The sequence below is a fragment of the Apiospora aurea genome (assembly GCF_038362705.1).
Source record: "Apiospora aurea strain CBS 24483 chromosome Unknown utg000006l_segment0_segment0, whole genome shotgun sequence".
Taxonomy (NCBI): Eukaryota; Fungi; Ascomycota; class Sordariomycetes; order Amphisphaeriales; family Apiosporaceae; genus Apiospora; species Apiospora aurea.
This window is the reverse complement of record NW_027117393.1, coordinates 1,039,865-1,061,387: the sequence shown is the minus strand read 5'-3', so window position 1 is coordinate 1,061,387 and position 21,523 is coordinate 1,039,865. Positions and strand designations below refer to the sequence as shown.

The window sequence follows — 21,523 nt, the reverse complement described above, 5'->3', positions numbered from 1 at the left end:
TCTATTCGCTAGCAAGCCGTGGCTGGTTCGCATTTGTACTATATAGGGTAGTTTCGCATCGCAGGCAGTTGACGAAACGTTAGCCTCCCACCGTCACCAAACCCCAGGTCTGACAACGGCTTCCAAGGTCTACACGGCTCAAGATTCCCAGCCAGAGAAGCAGATGCCATCTAATAACAGAAATGGCGGAAAATGACGTAAATATCGACCCCATTACTCTTGAGGCTCTAGGGATGACTAGAGAAAAATTCTTAGATAATTTCAATCGGAATCTAGCATCTCGAGGACTGCTCGCTATTCCACGGCATGTCGAGCCGACTCATATTAACCCCGCCGAAATCGATCGTTATGCAAGTCCGCCCCGAACTGAAGCACAACGAGGGCCTTCACCAACTCATCCTGAAGACTGGTGGCTCGTAAAGCATATACCTCCAGTCTACACTCTTCCACCTCGTCTCGTCGATCTTCTCCCCGGTTCTTATCTGCCCAGGATGATGGTTTCTGGTCCTCCACAGCCACTTCTCAGCAGTGTGATAGAGCATCTCGCAACGCGCTCCCAAGAGACGCTGGAACATCGGCCACCATTATCTGTCCACCGTCCTAGATACGAAGCCCGAGCTCGGCCGACACACACACTCCCACGACGGCGGCCGCCTCCCGCTGAAATGGAGATCAGGATCGGCGAGATAAGTAGTGATTCCAGTCAAGACGGCGGCGACAGCAGTGACGAGAACAGCGGCAACGGCGGCGACATCGGCGACAGGAGTCGGGTTGCCACGGGCTGTGGTAGAGCCCGATTCGTTACAAATCCACGGCCCGAGGGAGACAACGACACCGACACTGACACCGACAGCGACGAAGAGAGAAGAAGCACCAACAACAATCCCCGCGTTTTAGAACAAATGATCCCGGAGCCGTTCCTACGCGGCTTTCAGACTGTACCCTTCATACGGTGTAGAGAGGGCCCAGTACAGAAGCGCTGGACATTATTCGTTTAGGTGACACTGTGCTTAGATTGTGGCGCTGAGGAGCTACGATTTTGCCGGTCAGTACCGTGGGGCGCCCAGATTCAAGACGGCGTCCAAGACAAAATGATTGCTCGCGGTAGGTTGGTTATACGCGAGATTACCAACTGTTACCGTTGTCTGAGGTGGCTGGTTGACTGTGCTGTGCATGCCACCGGCGACCGCCATCACTCACGGGAGGAACATGGTTGGAAAAATGTTCCGGGCGAACACGCTGGACCAAGGGGAATTCCCGGAGGCCGGGACGGGGTCGCTGCCGAGCAGAACACTGGAGACCAGCAAGCGGAGGATCGTGACACCCGAGACCTGGATACGGGAGATCCAGATGATGGTGATCAGGTCGCCGACGGTCATGGGATCGAGTTGCAGTCACCCGATGAAAATGTACCAGCCGTTCCAGTGTCAGAGGATGTACAGCAGGATGTGCCGGAAGATTTGCAGGAGGATGTGGAGGTGGATGTGCAGTTTGACCAATGGCTCGACCTGCCCAGCTCAGGCTCCGATTGAAGGAATGGCAGTACCTGAAGACAATCATATCGGTGGGTGCGGCATAGCACAAAGTCGAATTGAGATCAAGCGGCTGTTTGACGGGACTATACAAGGTCTTGCTGGCGCGGAAGGAGTACCCAAGTCGCACCTTGGGATAGAGACATAAGCGAAGCATCGTAGCCCGACATATTTGGCTTATAGCGGTTTATTAGTATAGATTAAATCACTCTGGTTTAGGTAGTCTAGCCCGTGGTATTCCATCGACGGTGACTAAATAACAACTGCACCCTCCGTAAGGGGGCAAGCTTTCTCACCGACTCTTACAGCTGTTACATTGCAGTAATATTCTCCTAATCCATCAAGTTCGTCTGTGTCAGGCTAGTCATAGACCTGAGTAGACGTTCAGAGTCCAAGCCACCCTCCAGGATAGCGCTTCCCGGAGCCGCCCCCTCTGACAAATACGCACGATACAAGATGTTGCCATAAACTGCCAGACCTATTTGCGGGCTCCACGCCGGTGAATATAACGTTGATTTCGAGGGAAATCTTATAGATTAAGTTCATAATGGTAGGCACCTCGATAGCGCCGCGTCCACGTCGGTCATGATGGAGCTGCTTCTGGACCCCTCAAACAGCAAATTCGAGTTGATCTGTTGTGGCAGTGTTGGCTCACGTGAGCCGTAAACCACCTGAACTTCTCATGCTTGCTTGTCTTTTGCCAAAGTGTGTTGTGTAGGTAATTTATTTGTATTAAAAACCCAGCGTGTGTGTGTCCTATTCCTATATGCGCCTGGGTAAATCCGTACCGCCGCAACGCCGTTTGGGCTTTCTGTTTTCCAATAAATAACAGCAAAAGCCAAGTAACATGTTACTAGACCTACGAGTATCCGTAGATATCGTTTGGGTATCCCTGTTGACTTTATGAAAACTCTGAAAAATCATCTCCCGTTTCCATTCCGTTTTCCCGCTCCCCCTTCTTACTGCCGACCAATCTGGCAAGCCAGGTTGCCGATCATGCTGTGCGTCCGAATCGACGACGCGCCGCCGTTCTGGCCGACGTAGGCGACCAGCTCGCTGCGGCCGAGGCCCGAGGTCGACTTGACGATGCGCACGTCCTTGCCCGAGGCGCCCAGCTTGCCGGCCGTCGAGTCGCCGACCAGGGTCCCGACCCACGAGGCCGGGTACTTGAGCCCGATGTCGCCGCTCGTCGACTTGTGCACGCCCTGCAGGCAGTTGAGGGGCTGGTTTCCCAGGCCCGCGGCGGCGGCGGTGTCGCGGACCTGCTCCAGGGTCGCCATCGCGGTGAGCGTGATGGGCGTGGCGGCGGGCTTGGCGTTGGCGTTGGCGTTGGCGTTGTCACGTTTGCCGCCGGCGGCGTACGGCAGGGGAGGGAGGGCTATTGCTGGATGATGGTGGTGGTGAATCTGACCAGCCGGCGAACCAGATGGGGTCCAGGACGCGCACGGCGGTGGTGCCGCTCGTGGTGCCGGTCTCGAGCTGGGCGGGCGAGGTGGCGTTGACGCGGCTCGAGTCGAGGACGGGGAGGAGGTCGACGGCGATGTCGCTCGCGGTGCTCTTGAGGTCGATCCCCGTGCTGAAGGCCAGGGCGCCGTGGATGCGGCCCGAGGTCGACTTGAGGTCGACCAGGTACTCGCGGATGGGCATCTGGTCGAGCTCGTGGATGGGCTCGGCGGCGCTGAGGAAGCCCGAGACGGTGCTGAGCGACAGCACGGCGGGCTTGGGGTCCGACTCGAGCACCGGCTGGGGCGCGACGCTGGCCTGGACGTTGCCCGCCGTCGCGTGCAGGCCCAGCAGGTCGTACAGCGGCCACGTGCCGCCGATGTTGCCGGCCACGGTCTGGACCTCGATCAGGCGCGAGTCGAACTTGTACGTCTTCTTGGCCGGGACGAAGATGTAGTCCTGGATGCCCGTCATCGGGGTCTTTTCGGCGGTCGTGTAGGTGCGGGCGCTGCCGGCCGCGGATATGATGTCTCCGAGGTCGCTGACGAATCTGGTGTACTCGGCGACTTTCAGAGAGAGATCGTCGAGCGTGAGGATGTCCAGGTGCACCGTCTTGATGCCCATCTCCTTAAGCTCGGCATTCTCCGGAATGTAGATGGTGGCACGCATTTCCATGCAGGGGCGAATAGTCGGGTCTGAGGCCTCGGCGTGCTTAGGCACCGTCACCTTCATCATCTGGTCCGCCTCGTCCGCGTTCACGTCCACCCGCAGGTCAGGGTCATTGGTGATGATCTCCAGAATGACGCGAGGGTTGCCGGTGGCGTCCACTTTCCGTATGTTGACCTGGCCAGCTATGTTGACGTCGTCGTGGCCCTTGTGGAACGCCATTTCCTCGACGAAGGAGAAGTACTTCTCCTTGTTGAACTTGACGGCCATGATCTGCTCGGGGAACCTGAACGTCGCATTCCTGCAGTGGGTTGACTCCAGGGGTTGTAAAGCCGGGAGATCGGGATGCGGGGCTCCTGGCGACGGCGGATCGAGCGGCGCTTGGTCTGCCGGCTCCTTGATCGGCACCGCAGGCGATGGCCTGATTGTGTTCTGTACCATTTTGTTAGATATATGTTGTAGAAATATAGAGTATCAGTTTGGGTTGGGTTGAACTTACGCCCCTGTCGTCCTTCACCACTCGATATGAGCTTGCCAAAAAGCCCACGCTCGCAATGAGTAACACTGACGCGAGTAGCGTCGTACGCCAGCTGACCCACGCGGGTAGCCGCCTTCTCACCCGTTGCCTCCAAGCAGGTCTGCCGCTCTCCTCGTCATTAGGTGGCCCCATGCTCTCGGGGTCCCTGCCGAGTAACCGCTCATCCTCGATGCCCATGTTGGCGGATGAGAATGTGCTGTAATTTCTGGCCTGACTAGTCGGGCTTGCTGATGAGAGAGGAGATGTCGGCGACGGAGTATAAGCCGGCGGGGCGTCTGAATAGACAGATGCCGAACGTCCCCGAGAGGAGGGTAGGCTTCGTAATGGCAGTCGTGAAGATGCTGCTGGTGCTGCTGCTACCGAAGCTGAAGCTGAGGATGGCGACGGAGTATAGGCCGTCGTGGAGGACAAGGGTGTGCGCGGCGTGAAGATGGGATACGTAGACTGAGTACGTGTCGATGTCGAGGGCGCAGTCGCGTGCTCGAGGTGAGAATAAGAATGGGCTCCGGGCGAAGAAGCATTGCCAAGGGGATGCCCATGCCGTCTTGTATTTAAAGCGGCCAGGCGGTCCTGCTCGTCCTCGCGCTCCTTGGACTCGGCGGCTGTCTCTGGTTGCTGCCGCAGTGTGGGGTCAGGGACCATGACATTGGGGACATTGGGCACGCTAGGGACGCCTTGGGACGAGGCAGACGCTGCGAAGTAGCCGTCGGAGGGCGAGTGCTCGTCCCCGTAGCCATCATCGCTGTCAGAGTCGTAGCCGGCGGCGTGGCCAGACGAGTAGAGGTGGTCGGAATAAGGCATGGTTCTGGCCGTTTTGCGTTGCGTGAAACGGGGCTTGGCGGGGGTCTCCCGGGGCTGAAACTATCGCCAAGCGAGGCGTGAAACAATTGCCCGTCTGATCACAACGAGACGATACAACTCTATAGATAGCCAATTCAAATCAGACTCTTCGATTGCTTGTTTCACGTTTCATGGGGTAAAAAAAGAGATGAGAGAGAGATTCGAGATAGTTTCCAACTGTCGGTGGTGGGTAGGCAGGCAAGAGACAAGGCCAAAGTCCGTCAGTCAGGCCGTCCAACAATTCCGATGGAATATACAAATACCGACATCAGCTCGGGGCGTCATTGCCACAGACATCGGCGTACCGCCCGATCTAGAGCCATTCCGATATGATGCTGCAAAGCTAATGTAGTCATCATCAAGATAGAGACGAAGCATTCGTAATCCTGTGTCTGAACTCGGCAAGGCGTTAGAAACATTGAATGACGCCAAAAGTACTTGGTTGGCCACTGAAGCAGACGCCCGAACGGATGTATCTTCAGTCAAGGACATGGGGATGCGTGTGTCAATCGCACATCTCACCATGCGAAAGAGGAAGCTCGATGGTACCCGGCTTGCAAGCGATTGGTCCGAGATGGCTCAACGCCGAGCCGTGATGACGGAACCCACCAGCCGCCCATCGACATTGGGCCAATCTGCTTGGCCTGTTGAGCTTACTTCCTTCCCCGCATTCTAGGCATCCTCCATTCCTGGGCCCTATCGCAAGATTGGGCGTCGCCAGGTCAGCGGTGAGAGCCGATACTCCTCCGACGTCTGCAGCTCGGGTGCATGGATGTCGTGTGCAAGTGACGACGACTTGGCGCTTGGCCTTCTTCCAGTGGTTGCCAAGAGTGCAGTACTCCAAGCCACGACGACGCCTGTTTTCGGCGTGAAGAAGCCAAGGCCGAGATTTGTTATATGCTCCTTTCCAATCAGTTCAGCGTATGCCAGATTGAATATTGCATCAGGGTAGCGTTTTTCGGCCAACATGAGATTAGGTATACTTTCTTGGCACTGTATATGGTTGACCTCCTGTAGAACTACCGCAGTCTGAGCCAAGGCCGAATCTGACTGGCCACTGTCCTTACACTATCGTCTGAACTACCCATCTGATTACAAGTCGCCTTTCCGCTTCCCTTTCTTTTTACCCAGCTCCCTTCTTGTGCATTACGACATGACAAACACCCGACGCCAGGCGATTTGGAAGATATGCCAAGGGTCAACGTGCACTCATAGAATCAGGAGCTCATAGAATCAGCAGAGGAAAGAGGGTGTACGTGTCGTAGGTGACTCGGGAAACGCAGTAATGCCTCGTTGACAGTCATGCAGGCCATGGCTATGAGCACAACGCATGGGACTCTTTGGTACGTCGATTTGAAATCACTGATTGTGACGTCGCGGAGGCTCTGGCTTTGACCATTGCCGACATGCTCACAGCAGGGACTTCAAGTGCATAGCGACGAACAGTAAACAACAGACATAAACGGGGGTGCCGTCCATAACGCCGATAGCTATCAGGGAACGACCAGTCATCAACATCGATATACAACGATATCGTGCAGCTTGAACATAACATACATTCCTTGTTTGTATTCAAGTTACCAGATGCTTATGGTATCTATTGCACAAAGTTAACTATTGCTCAATTTCCTAGCAAAGCTGAATATACGCCCCAGACATACCTTTGGCATCAGCCGATTGCACGGTCAAGAAATGTTACCCAGAGACAGGACATTGGCGGAGATGCTCATGAACCACTAGGGGCAGGCCGAGGCTTCTGACTTCACCCGTAGACTGCACCAGTTCGCCGTTCCTTTTGGTACAGGGTCTCGGTCCTTCCCTAGCTAGTCCTGGGTATCATGGTACTTCTCGACCCCGTCAGTCTCCTCTGTCATGGCTATCTTGCGAGGGGCGTCGAGAACCCCCATAGGCTAGCTGGTATGTCCCCTGTCTGCCTCCATGCAAGGCGGCCATGGTCCTGATCGTCAGTCGAAATCAAAGGTATCGGGTTCGCTTACTCGACAGATACCGAGTGTCATAAGACACATTGGCGTATCATCCGTGTCGCTCGGTCCAGCCGGGGTAAAATATCAGAGTCTAGACCAGAACATCGAGAGATCGTGATACGACTCACTTCATCGCCGTCTACTCACACAATAATCCAAAGTGTGTTGATACTCGCTATTTGTCACGTTGCTGTTGAGATAGTTAGTAAACGGCTTGTTAATGCCTTTGTCACCATATCAGGGGACATTGCTAACCTAATGGATAAGATTATATCCTCTAGGGAGCGGGTGCGGGGAGGAAACTTACAGTCAGCCCATGGGTTCTAGAAAACCTAGGGTTTAGCAAGCCGACGTACGGGCCCTAGAAACCAGGGAAAAAGGGAAACCCAAGTTTTATTAGTATGCTTCTTCGGCCGTATTCTTCCCCCGGAAAAGGGTCATGCCTCATCCAGCAGCTCCGAATAGGCTAGACCAACCCGCCCGCCCGGCTCTGGGGCCCCGTGTGAGTCTTCAAGGGTCATCAACATTGCCCGTGGGGGTTAGCTAGTAGCTGGCTAGACTCTGCCCTTGTCCGTTTGACTGCCTATAGGAATCAGTCCACGAGGAGGTCGTACCACCTTGTCGTCATCGCGTGGATGCTAAAGACCCCCGGATCACTCTTGGGGAAAAAACATGGCACGGGTAATATTTCTCGCGTGGCTAGTTAGGCCGCTGCCCGTCACCTTAATAGCATAAACTGCGACACAGACGGGATTCTCCATTGACATGACTCCTGGCCGCAAGGCACCGGGTCTTGGCGGGACCTCCGTTATTGGACAATATACGAGGTCGGGATCGAGATCCCTTGATGGGAAAACGCCATGCTGAGAAATATGAGCCACCTAAAGGGCTTAGAAGCTGCGCAAGGTTGTCTTCATGAGTCGAGATACTCGCTTGGGTTCATGGGGTCCGGTGGAGAAAAGCCCGCTGCGGGCAGAGTAGCTGCCGAACTGGAGAATACGGCACGCCGCGCCAAGAACCCCCGGGCCTCTAAGGCAACCCCCTACCGGCCGCCGCGGGGAATACCTGACGGCATCTACGGGCGCGCCAGTCGATTCTCCGCTCCATCACAAAGCCCGTGCTGCTCTGCGGGGGAGGGGCCCGCCCGACAAGGCGCTGCAAACCTTGCCGATCACCTGTAAGGGTAGGGATAGGGGCAGGGAAGCGCAGAGCCTCAATCATACGACTTCATATGCTCCCCCTCATCCCCTTTCAACTCCACAGGGTTTGCCTGAAGACGACGCGACCCGAGCTTACTGTAGCCTGTCCACTCTGCCCTTCAGTAAGCTCTGTGGGGGTGACGGATAGGTAGTGGCAGTTCTTTCGTTCCACCTTCTGCCGTCTATGGTACCCTCCCCCGGAGTTCGCCCATCTCCTACTGGTATGGTAGGTAGTGGTAACCCAGAGGATGGCACACCATCCACTATTCGGTGCCGTATCTGCCGTATCGTTGGGTTAATGGTTGGGAAGGTGGTGGGACAGTCATCGTTTTCTGACATCACCCCAGCGTCCGCCCAGCTCTCCAAGGCCGGCCGAGGTTCGGAAGTAGCGGCTCCTTCGGTGTTCTTTGCTCATTAGGGGTAGGTAACGTTGCTATGTTCTCGGCTCGGTAACCTTCACCGGACTGGCGAGCAGGGAGGCCTTACAGTACAAGATTCAGGGGTCCTTGAGATGGTCTGGCTCGGGGCCTATAGTCAAAAGCATCTTCTATGGAGCTCGTGAGTGACATCCGCGGGCCGGCTGATCAATCAATCAATCAATCAACAACAACAACAAGAGCAATCAACAGCCAGCCCAGCCCTATCAGTTTCGGGGTCCAGATGCCCCGAAAGAGCGAAGTGGACAACGGCGGCCCCGGAGTGGGCAAGCTGCTGGTTCCTTGGCAGCTCCCACAATTAGAAGGCTGCCACTGATGGAAGGGTGTCCTCGGTGTAGTTCAATGCCGGACTAATTACGTCTAGACAAACTCTAAGTTGGGACGACGTTGTTCGGCAGTCCATACCGAGGCGAGGGGGTGCCGACTCGAAAACGGGGCTGGCGTAGCCTAGCCCTAGCCTCAGCCTTGCCAAACTGGTTTTCTGGCATCTGCAGCATTAGGCTTCGCCCGGATGACCGAGCGGGCGCGGGTGTATCGGAACAGCGTGTGAAAGGGGAGTTTGTAATGAAGGTGGTATGGGGAAATGAAGGGTCTAGCAGAAAGTATAACTTGGCTGGTGAACCCTGAACTCGTCTGGGAGCCAACTTGCCATTGGCCCTCTTCCTATCGAATCGAGGGGTCCGCCCCCGATGATGATATAGTGAACGACCATACCACCCTTAACCCGTGGAAGGAGGTGGACCCGAATAGCTATCCTGGAGTCACCCCCCTTGCTCCCCAGACGATTACTCATGTGTCAAAGGGCGTAGTGTGAGACCGGTCGGGGCTGGTGTGCCGATAAGGTTTGGTCCGGCCCCGGGGGGATACAGCGGCGCTGCCTCTTAACGCCTCACATTCCAACTGGGTTCGCCGTTACTGGCCAAACAGTGGGGCGGCGGTATGAGACACCGATTACCAGGTGACGTCTGTCTGGGCGCATTAATATGGCCATGATGCTTTGGAACAGCCGTGTCGCCCAACACAATCCCACGAGAGCCGTCAGGGGTAGGTAGAGTTTGAAGCAAGACATGGAGAGTTTATGTTGACATCCTCCCAAGGGCCCAGACCGAGACCGCCGGCGGCCGTGGTTGGTGGGAAGCTTTGAGACATGCCACCAGGTCGTCGGGAGACCGAAAGGATCATGCGTGTTCCTCCCGTTGCTGGCGTCGTCGTGACCTCGACTCCAAGTCGATAACCAACTTATGCCGCGACCCGACCCGGATCTGCACGGTATGTGACTACGAAAACCACACTATCAACTGGAAGTACCACCCGCTGAGAGAGAGACAGAGAGCCGCCAAGCTTCCATGGACGACACGGAGGGCGGACACAAGACGGATATGATCTGCCATATCTGAATACCCGCTCTCACACAACAGTAGCAGAGTGCTACACCATGCTACCCTTATTCTCGCTGGCAGGGCAGCCAAGACACGCCGTCTGGATCCCGGGATGTGCTCACTTGTTGATCTTGACAAAGTCTCCAGACACTGCAGTGGTCTGGAGCGCATTGATTGGCTTGTCGGACCCGGACAGCGAAGCGAAGGAGGAGCTTCGTATCATTCCCTACGTTATAGGGCTCAACCGGGGCAGCAAGTAGCTTCAACGGGCGGCAATGGTGGAGGCCGATGGTGGGAGTGGGAGTGGGAGTGGGAGTGGGCGGTGGTTCGATCATGTTAGTGGTTAATTCATACTAAGCGACCAATTCGGTCCCGGGGATAGCAAGGCATTGACTGAGCTATCCGATGGGGAACAGCCTGACATGACTTGAGGAACCCGGCCTCCAGCGTCTTGAGATGGCACTTACACATACCCATCCATCGGTTGGTATGAACCGAACGGACGACATCACATCATCCCAAGTCTTGTCCTGGGTCGGCCGGCAAGACGACCACCACTGGTTCTGACTGTTTCCCTTCGGCTTGGCTGGGCAAAGCGTTCTATTCGTCCGTATGCCGCCACCGATGGGAACCACGACAGCTTACAAATGCGATTGGCGACGACAACGACGACGACTCGAGCACCAAGAGCCCAACGTAATGCCGGGTTGCCCTGCAGCCCTCTTGGGCAGCACAGCAGCAGTCTATACTCGCCGTCGTGGCACATGCATAGTTCGGGTCTATAGCGTCTTCGCATATCATGCGTGTCTATCCCAGGAAAGGAAAGCCAGCCAATGGAAGGATGAAAGAAATGAATTAAGGTAGACAGGCAGGTCAGACATACCCGTCTACCCGCACACCACTGATGGTGTGTAAGTCTGTGTGTGTGTGTGTGTGTGTTATGTGCGTGTATGTGTCTGTCTGACAGTCTGCATATCGAAGCACCTTTTTCTTCTAGCATGTCGTGTCTGTATGACGATGACGAAACCCACACTCGCACACCATCAGCACTCGCATCTATGCCAAGCCCGTCACTTCCACCTGTCGAATCTGCCTCATCAGCATCATCATGTTTCTTCATCAGCTGCCACCAGCACGTGAAGCACACGTGAACGAAAGCGACGTAATCGCCTGCTTTGCTAAACTAGGAAACTAACTACCTACATACTACTACTCCTATAGCACCGATATGGGTGTGTCCGTCGTCCGGCTCATGCTAAAGCTCTGCATACTTGGCGCGAAACGGATTAGGCATGCCTTTCGTCGGCCCCATGCACAATGAACGAACGAGGTCTCGAGAAGCAAAAGGATCGATCGATAATGGGGCTATCTCTCTCTCCGCCGGGGAAAAGAGGGCGAGACAAAGATACATACACACTGCTAGAATCGAGAATCGTGCACACAGTAAGTAGGTAATGTCATGTAGCATCCGGGTACCTTCTGCTGCTGCATCGCATCGAGAAGGTAGTTAATAAGGCTACAGATGGAGAAGGGAGTTGATCGATCGGGATGATCCCCCCGCGCGCGCGAGCGACCCTATTTTCTCAGGCTGATTGCTGCTTGTGCTGCTTATGCTGCTACATACTACATACGATACTCAAGTCCACATCTTTGGCGCCCCTGCTGCAGGTCGGACGACCAAACAGTTGAAACGCATGTTTAATCTATTCTTTCTGTGGTCCAGAGGATGGAGAAGAGCTGCAACACGGAAAGGACAGCCGCTGCAGCGCTACTGTATGCGTGCTACTTACTAAGTACTACAATATGTGGTGCACCAGCCGGCTGGAGATTCCATATTTCTATGACTGATGGGTTACGTATGTACGACTGTGCCTGAGCGGTTTAGGTAATAATATTCTATATATTATGGGAATATATGGTTCCATCCTTCCTTCGAGCCCTCTCAAAGGGTAAGGTGGCACTCAGGTCGAGCAGCAATGCAGGCGACGAGGGAGGCACGGCAAGAGAGAGAGAGAGAGAGAGAGGGGGGAAACAACAGACACCAACGCCCGTTACGTTAGGGTCGACAGGGCTCGGTGGAGAAAAGGGCGAGTGTAACACCAAATCGGCAGAGATCCGTAGCTGGGGCGGCGGGCTAGCGCCAGCAAGGGCAGCCAGGCCACAGCAGCACAGCAGCTCCATGAGGCTGCAAGCCTGCCAGCCTGCGCCGGAATGGAGAGGTCTCGACCCTTTGGGCGTGCAGCCAAGGCAGACAACGGATGCCAGAGTGGATCGGCGGGCGGCCGCAAGTCTGAAGATTCGACGTGGAAAAGATGGACCGCGAAACATTTTCCTGCTTCTTTTCCCTCCCAACCCCGTACTCGTGCATATGCTCAGAGCCAGAGGGAAAATGCCCATGGATCCCTCCTTTTGCACTACATACCGTTGCTGTCCAGTCTACGGGGATCAATCACACAACCCACCAAACCCACTCGCCAAAACGTACTGACTGCAGGTACTGTGCGCAGCAGGCCCCGGGCAGGGCGGACTGGCAGAGGCGAGGCAACAAGGAATTTGCCAAGAAGGAAACGGCCGGTTCCCATCGGTTGTTGGCTCGGCGCTGCGACTTTCAATTGCTTATTGACTTATTGACGGTCGCAGAAGAACCATGTCGGAGTGAGACGCAAGCGACCAACCAATCAGCTGACTGAGTGAGTGAGCATCGGAAAATATCCATGCAGTATGTACCTGTAGAGCTGTAACCGAGTTGACGACGTTCAGCCTGTATAGCGCTTACGCTCTGATAAAATCAGGCAAACGAAGCTGGCCAGTCACCCAATAGGGTTTGTTGGAATGTCAGTCAGACTCTGCCTCGTGTAGTACAAATTAGCATCTCTCAGCAGAACTCTCAGCACTCAGCTCTAAGCCTGACAGAGGCAATAAGGTTAAACGCTGAGGCGGCACTGTGCTTACTGGCAGTAGTCTGGGGCAATCTTTAGACGCGTCTTATATCAGACCATCACGAACGATCACTTGTCCCAATAGCAGATCGCTCTGGTCCTGTTTCTGGCCTTGCCATCGGGCCTCTGCTGTCTCATCCGGAGTGTGTGACTAATAAAAGACGGGTCTTCTACGAAGCAACGACTCAGCCAGGCCAGCCCCCAAATCTTCGTTACTGGAGTGTTGTTTGCTGTACATATTGCTGTCAAATCAAACAGAGTGAGATGGACCCGATGTCGCAGCCCTGGGTCAAAACCCGCCCGCTCACTGGAGTCCAGCGCTGTGCAGGCAGATAAGAATGGGATGAGAAGTGGCAAGGGCCTGTGTCATCAAGTCGAAAAGTGACGATGGAGGGTTTACCACCGGTATGCGCGGGGGTTGCCTGGTTGTCGGTGTCTTACTCAACAGCCGTTTGCCCGCCTAGCAGTAGTCATGGGACCGCCGAGCTCACGATGGACCCGCGAAGATGCTGGTAGCAGAGACATTTTTACGTGATCGGCCGATCCAGTTGACAGCGAGACCCAATGGCCAATGGTTCTGCGGTGGGTTTCCGATAAGGCTTCTGCTTGGGAACCCTGGGTCGGACTGCAGTGGTTGAAACTACCGAGCCTACCTGCCTGCAAACGAGAAAGTAGAAACAAAAGCAGTCACCGCAAATGCCATACCGATAGTTTCCAAGACTTCGGCCAGCGCACGCCCGTCCATGCTTCACGTCATGAGGGAGACGAGGCCAAGGAGAGCGTGTATCACTTCACCTGTGCACGTGTGACATTCTGGATCGGCGAAATTCACTACCCCTCCCCCGACGATTTCTCATCGTTCAGCTGAGGGAAACGGACAGGGCCAGGGATGACTGGCGTAGTTCGAGATGACGATGAGGATCAGGGCAAGGGGGAAGGGCTCATCCAAGATATTGTGAGCCAAAAAGCAAGATCGCGGTATCGCGTTGAAAGAATATGTAAAAATACGATAGAGAAAAAAAATATTACCGGGGATCCCTTGCGACTCGGCATGTCCGGCGGACAGCGGCACGCGCCAAAAAGCTGATGATCGACTGGCGGCCCACAAAGATTGGAAGCCTGCAAGCTTCTAGAATCCGCGCAAACTTCCAGAATCGTTCTAGAAATCTTCCACGGAGTTTCCGCAACCGGGCACCGACAGGCTTTCCGACGTACGGGTGGCAGGACGTGGTCAGACTTTCAGGTGGTCAGATTCTAGAAGGGAGGAATTCCTCTTCATCACCAGACTGGCCCTTCAAATCGTCCCAATCCAGCGACTATCGATTGATTCCCCCCTTGTCATCCATGCCAGCGCGCCTAAGCTAAGAAACTTAGGCAGCTAAGTTTCGACGGGGATACCTACTGGATCTCGAATGTCCATGGCCATGGTGAGGCACTAGAAGGAGGTTGATGCCGCTATCTTGTCGCTGGTTGCGGAATCCAGGTCCGAACAATCAAAACGGCTTTTGCCAGGATCACGAAACAGCCACTAGGCCTTTCAAACAAAAACATATCGTAAGCTTCGTATTGCACTTTCTCTTCCAAACCCCGGACCGAGCTTCTTGCCACGATCCGGCCCCCCTTTACAGCCGTGCAGTACATACATACATATGCAGTGCCCCGTCCATGATGTGTACAACGGGTTCAAGAGGTTCTGATCGGTGGCTAAGATCGGCCTTTGCTGCTTGATGACTGTACGGCACAGGTAAGAGAGCGGATAGTGACAGATGGATCTCCTCTCCACCAGGAAAAACAGGACACGATGCTGTCAGGCAGGATCCTGCATTTCTTGGGAAATGGGACGCCTTAATCCGTTTTGAGCAGCACGCCTTCTCTTTCGGGAAAAGAAACAAAGAACCACCATGCAGAGAATATTAATTGAATGCCCAAAGCAGCAGCCCGCAAGACAATTTACCGGAGAGTGACCGCTTGCTCACCAAGCTCACCTGTCACTGTCCCGCTCCCCGTTCAGGCCCCCAAGTGCCAAAGTCGCAATCGGCCGGGTGCTTTCATTCTGGGGGTCGGCTACCAGGGGCCTAGTGCCTGGGGCTTCAGCTGTGTGGAAAGTCAATTGATCTTCAGCTAGCCAACGTCTTCTGCCCCTAGGTATTGCGTATGTGTGCAATGTTGGTATCATTTTAGGTATGGAAGCTGCTGTGCGTGTGTTCGTTGGTAGTGGAAAATGCGCAATATGTACGTTCAAACAAGCACCCCTTGATACTCCGGTTGACTCGAATTGCCTTGCCTAGCTTGCTCCTGCAGATTCCGTTCTTGGCAGTTGCTTTTCATGATACTGTCCACTAATGAGAAGAATACGCTGCCCGAGAACAGCAATAAATGGATTCAGTATATCACACTACTGCACGTTGATTCACTGAGGGGATGGGAAGAGCCAATGATGCATCGACAGTAGCTGAAGCATTGGGCCCTGAGACGCTGATCATAGTTTGGGGGCTTCGATCATGTCTCGAAAAGAAGAGCCATCGAAGCCGAGCAGAAGGAGCATCATGGCATGCTGGCATGGAAGCGTAACGCTTGCTGTATGGCGTGCATGCAGGCCTGACGATCTCCTCCTCCAGAACCCGAACCCCGTACTTGAGGTTAGTCGCAAGGCCCTTCATTCATATGACTTCTTGGAGTCGACAGTTTGGACATGGTCCATGTAGATACATACCTACTCAAGAGACTTGGGTGTGTGTGGTCTGGTTGGGCTGCTTCCCGGGCTGCTGCTCTTGTCGCAAACTACTTTGGTCGTTGGCTTTAGCCGAATATATGTGTACATCACGCACGAAAGCAACCATCACATCATGTCCAATGATGCAATTCAGCGTGGCTTCTCGAAGCATTCCCGAGCCATTCTAGGGGGTGTCAGGCTGGGGCGTTGTCTCTCCCACACCATTCTGCACACCCCAGTCCTGGGCCAACTGCCGGGGTGGGCAGACTTGTCAACTGCTGCTTGCTGCGTGCTGCATGTACAGTACTGTCACTACTGTGCTGTAGCCATCCTCCCTCCGACCCACCGACATGGAAGACTCGGCCCATGTTCAGCCAAATGTCTGATCATCGATCTGGGATTCCTCAATCGTAATGGCTTACCTGGTCAACAAGGTCCAACACGATGCAGCACACCAAACCGCATGTCTCACTATTTTCTTGTTTGGTTTGCGGCCATTACTCTCTTCAGCGAGGTTATCGCACCACCACCGACCACCGCCGAACCGGTATTGGCGATTGGGGGGGGGTAAGTTGCACATGATTGGCACGGGCGGGTTAATGAAGTGCTTGTCGCTCTGCCGAGACCAGGAGCCCATGCACTCAGTGGCTGGCTGTGTGCTTGGCTAACGGCTATGCTGCTGGGGGAGCATTGACGGCTTCAATCTAAAGGCAATTTATAACCGACCACTCAGGAGAGCCGGCGGGGTGAAGTTGTATATCCCGCCTCGGTGGGTATCGAAAGGGCCGCAAACGCGGAGGCTCAAGACAGATAGGAAGGTAACAATATCTCCCCTTCTCTCCCGTCTATGTGCCGGCCGGATCGTCGTTAGTAATGGTGTAGTTGGCAACTTGGCATCTTAATCTGAGCTGCTGCGACCAATCCGAGCATCAGATCTTTGCCCATGCGATAACGAGGCCCGATACCGCAGGGAGACCGTGGCCAGTGGAAGCAGAATGCGAAAAAAAAGCAACAACCCAGCGTTGTACAAACCCTCTCTCTGCTATGTAGCCCTGCTAAGGTGTAAGCACCAAAAGAACAATACCTGCACATGACATACGCATGGCCAGTCTCTTGGTGGTTGGCTGCTCGAGATGCATGCAGACAGGCCAGGAACTCCTGAACAACAACAGCCCTGGAGGAATACCGCATGCAGCCACCAACTAAGCGAGCGGCCAATCACCAAATCGGCGTTGCAATGGCCTGGCATCAAGGTAGGTGCTAATCATGACATTGCGCGATGAAACGAGCCTCTTTCTTCCCTTGACGCCTTACTAGGTCGAAAGAGAGGAGCCTACACTGAAGTAGGATCATTCGAGAACCTCAAGTGACATCAACCCACTTCCATCGCCAACTACTGCATATCATACTGCACTATCAGCAGTCGCTACATCCGTAGTAGGAATTGTTTCTTCGGTTGCGCAGAATGCTTCTTGTAACGCTCCCTCCCGTTCGGCCAATGGTTTTTGACATGTCGCAAGTTAGGTACGTGCAAGCAACAACCCAGAGAGGTGGTTCTGTCCCCGACCTGTCTCTCTGTAGCGGACTGTGCGAAAAGGAGAACGCTGGCCTGTCTTGTCTTTGTTTCCGCGTACTTTTAAGCCAGCTGATTGGCCGACCGCTTGGGAGTTGCTTCCAAGCATTCTTCCACAGGTCTTGAGGTTCCATTCTCCGTCGCTGCTTTATCTCTTGGAAACAGGGATCTCACAAGACACTAGACCCTTCACGGTATTCAGCCGCGCACATCTTTCAGGGATGTATCGAAATCAACGGTTCTGATTCGCTGAGGCCCCCTTCTAGCGCTCTTCTAGCGTCACGCCACCGGTTGCCACCCTTTCTCTTGTCCGTCCACTGTTCTCTGAGAGAGTCTCTCTTCTTTGTCCGTGCAGAGAAGTCGTCGTCGTCCTGCTCGTCTGCCATTCGCTGCGCCCTCCACCTACATACGGTACACCTACTTGTGCTCTATGCGAGACCCCTGCCAGGATTGCGTCGTTTCTGTCTTGGCGGAGTGAGAAGGGGGGCAGCAAGACAAGTCAAAGAACGAAAAGAAGTCAGGTGGGGGGGGCGAAAGTCTGGTTCGGCTTGGTGGCACGCAACATGTAAATGACGGATTTGGTGTTTACTGGAAACTAGATGCATACATAACATACGTAACATATTATTAATCGCAGGACGAGGGGCAGCAGAGCACGTTGTTTGACGCAAGACCAAGCCATGGTGACAGAGAAGACTATTGAAGATCATTGCGAGTACGATGGGCTTGTGCAGACACTAGAGGCCAGCGTTCTTCCCAATGAAAACGAAGCCGGGCCTGCTAGTGGCCATCTCTGCTTCAGAATAATAAGAATTGATCGTGGTGCAGCCGCGAATGGCTGACAGCGCTTCCAATTGGGTCCCTGGAATGGGCGAGGGGGGAGGAGTCTGGGAGTCTCGGGTCTCTGTACTGTGCTGCAGAAAGAATGGGCTGCTTTTAGGGGACACTCTTGACACTGTATGCAGGAGGTATTGATTGATTGTACCATTTGGACAGCACTAGAATGCCGAAGGCAAGACCCAGTTCTGGGCCAATGGAGTCATTGGAGCGATCCTGGGTGCCCCCTGCAACGACCCCCCCTTGTCCTGCCTCCTCTCCCCACCCTCCATCACCACCCATGCCAGCCCATTGAGCACCCAAATCCATTGAGAAAGGAGAGACGTTTGCTTCGATCGCCCGTCTGGTACCCAAGTACCATCACCACGCCCGGGGCTGCTCAGCTTTAGGTGGTCATCTCCCGTTCCCATTAATCTATCAGGCGTTCCCGCGCAACCTCGCTCCCCAGTCCCTCCATCAAGTCTGTATGGTGGTTCTGCTAGTTCAACGATCTATTCTTGAACTCTGCCCAGCTATCTGCATCAACTGTTCAGAAATCACGAGTTGTGTGTGTAAAGCGACCGTATCGCCTTCACCGAGTACCTAACCCTGACCTTTGTTCGGAGCGTCCTCTTTTATTCCCACTTGCCGTCTTCATCGGGCTTGTCCGCAGCTTCCACTGCCATTACTATTCCATACTTCTGCTACTACTGCTACCATTGACACTTACTTGGATACCAAGAAGAGAGCAAGAGAGAGATACCACGAGACGTTGTTGCTTGCTTTGGTTACCTGCACTGCCTAGGCTTTCGTCATTCATTACTCAACACAGTCAGTCCGACTTGGTACGACTAATCCGTCCACCGCACGACACACGCACTGCATACGTACCTTTGCACCAAACCGCGAGAGAAACCAGCGAACGAACGAGCGAGTAGAAAGCGCGCCGTCGAAACTGTTACTACAGACTTATTACCGCCCTTAGATAATACCAACCCTCCCTGGAGCGCAACCCGCCGACATTTCCACTAGATCGTGTCGAACACCGGCCCAACGCCCACATCCGATCTCACCAACGCTTGCCTCGTCTGACGACGCTCCACACCCGTCATAGGAGATTTGCCAGAAAGCGGATCCCCTCAACTTCGTTTGGCGGGCTGTACTTGTTGCGAATTCTCTAGGGCCGGCCGTGCAACGTATGCGCAGCCCCAATTGTGTGTGTGGTGTATCGCTGCTGCTTGCCGGGTCCTGAGTCTTGAGAGAGAGTCTTGGCACTTGGCTCCCTACCCATCCCCATTCCACGACGGTTCTAGTTCTTGCTGTGCGCCGTAACTCAGTGGCCGCCCGCTCTTCTCTCCTTTCACTCGCCCAGCGTGCACGGCATAGAAAAGTGCTAGAAGCCCATTCTTTCATCGTCCCTCGTTCCGCTACCCGATAAGCTTTCGCCCAGAGAGAGTGCTCGAGAGTATCACTAGACCAAAGCATATCGGCCTGTCCATCTATTCAGGTTAACCTCGCCGCTCCTTTCGAAACTCTATTATCGGTCCAGTCCACCCCCCAAACACCTGTCGTCCAACCCACGGCAGTGTACCTGCCTACCTCGGGGCTATTACCACCCACATAAGCTCGACTTGCCAGCGGAACTTACCTCAGATCCCTCCAACTGCCGCCTCCTTGTTATTTCGAACTTTGGACGTTTCCGGAACGCCATAGCCTGTCGTGAAGGCCCAGTCCACATTCGACCCAAGTCTTAATCACGTCACCTCTTCCTCAGTGGTGTTACTTCTTCTTTTAGCAAGACCACCCAAGCAAGCATCTCACCCTATACCGGCTTGCACCACCGCCTGGGTTACCTTTGCAGACAGTTCCTTTTTGAGACAAGCATATGCCGGAGTAACTCAGATTTCGTTTCGTTTGGAGACATCGTTCTGTTGATGCCCGCACAGCGTCTGCAGCAGCCACCCGTCGTTTGCTATAGCAACACATCACATCTTCAACAACCTCTTCCGGGATATCCTGCAAGTAATGGGTCCGACGAGTTCTTTGTGGCTCTGAAACAACTTGTCTCTTCTTTTTACAGGGTACCGCTTGCCCAACCGCACAGCAACACCGAGTTTGCAACCGCATGGGCCGATAACGTTAGTTGAAGTGGATTTGTCTGCAAACATCCCGTTTGCAGTTTTGTAATCCGATCCGAAGCGAAGAGAACCGCCCTCTCGCTCCTTCAGAAACCCACCGACTGAAATAATGGGAAAATCCAGACTACGTGGAAGCTCCCCGACATACCTGACCCCGTCTCCGAGGGCAACATCACCACCGTCTTCAGTCTACGAGGACTGGGACACCGAAACCGCCATGTCTACATCCCGCCCTGCCAGCTTGGCTATCCCTCGTACCGGATCACCGGCCGCCAGGCTGCCCTCCTTATCCGAAATTCTTAACAACACAGCTGCCCCGCCGTGGACGTTAAGTGCATTCACTGCCTACCTGTCACAAAACCACTGCCTCGAAACACTCGAGTTCTTAATAGAGGCCGAAAGATACACCTCCACATATGTGCATTTGGTGGATTCACAGCAGCACATGTCTCAGGAGCAAATAGACACGCTATGCTCTGCCTGGGATAGAATGATGCAGACCTACATCACACCCTACGGCTCGCGAGAAGTCAACCTACCAGCACCGGTCCGCGATCGCTTATTGGCCCTGAGCCAATCACTGCCAAAACCGCCAACACCGTCCGAGCTTAACGAAGCCGTTTCGATCGTCGAGGAATTGATGAGCGACTCGGTTCTTGTTCCCTTCTGCCAGTCCGTAACGATGGCAGTCGCTGAGCAACAGCAACAGTCGGCTGACGAGAGCCGCGAGGGACGACACAGCAGGTCGCGGTTGAGAGTTCCCAAGGAATCATTCTCTCCGGACGAGAGCTCGCACTCTCCGAAGAACACATTTCTCCCTTTGCTTACCCTTGCCCGCAACAGCATGCACAACCGTTCTTCATCAATTATTGCTGCCGAGACCGCAGATGCGGATTTGATCACGGACGACAGCAGCAGTCCCAACTCAACACCTGGAGCCGAGCCGGTGACACCACCGACCACACCGCCCACGTCGGACTTTGCATTCAGCACGTCACCCAACGGGCTGCAACGGGCCATCACGGGCAACAGTTGGGGGAAGAAGATGAGCGCCAAGCTGGGATTGAACAGAAAAAGTCGATCGATGCGCCGCTCACAGCCGACGAATATGCCTTCGGCCACCAGCGCCGATATGCCGCCCCCCACTACCGACCGCCAGTTCGGAATCCCCATTATGAGGGTTACAGGTCACACCATCACACGAAATCACTACGAGCACTACGACTACGTTCCTTGAGCCGGCCGATAGGGACGATATTCAGGTATCCCCCCGGTCGTCCTGGGAGGATCCCCATCCGGGTCAGCGAATCCCTATACCCGCGAAA

General features: G+C 54.5%; 3 protein-coding genes across 3 annotated transcripts; 2 read left to right on the top strand and 1 right to left on the bottom strand.

The window, feature by feature from the left end:
- Positions 1-182: 182 nt before the first annotated feature.
- Positions 183-1,532, top strand: PG986_008930 (uncharacterized protein; the record flags this gene model as incomplete). The annotated part of the gene is made up of 2 exons (XM_066845152.1): positions 183-938; positions 999-1,532. The coding sequence occupies 2 exons, from the start codon at positions 183-185 to the stop codon at positions 1,530-1,532; spliced, it is 1,290 nt and encodes a 429-aa protein (XP_066697550.1).
- Positions 1,533-2,491: 959 nt separating this feature from the next.
- PG986_008929 (uncharacterized protein) lies at positions 2,492-4,980 on the bottom strand (the record flags this gene model as incomplete). Its single annotated transcript, XM_066845151.1, has 3 exons — positions 2,492-2,842; positions 2,895-4,073; positions 4,141-4,980. The coding sequence occupies 3 exons, from the start codon at positions 4,978-4,980 to the stop codon at positions 2,492-2,494; spliced, it is 2,370 nt and encodes a 789-aa protein (XP_066697549.1).
- Positions 4,981-20,307: 15,327 nt separating this feature from the next.
- PG986_008928 (uncharacterized protein) lies at positions 20,308-21,435 on the top strand (the record flags this gene model as incomplete). The annotated part of the gene is made up of 1 exon (XM_066845150.1): positions 20,308-21,435. The coding sequence occupies one exon, from the start codon at positions 20,308-20,310 to the stop codon at positions 21,433-21,435; it is 1,128 nt and encodes a 375-aa protein (XP_066697548.1).
- Positions 21,436-21,523: the final 88 nt, after the last annotated feature.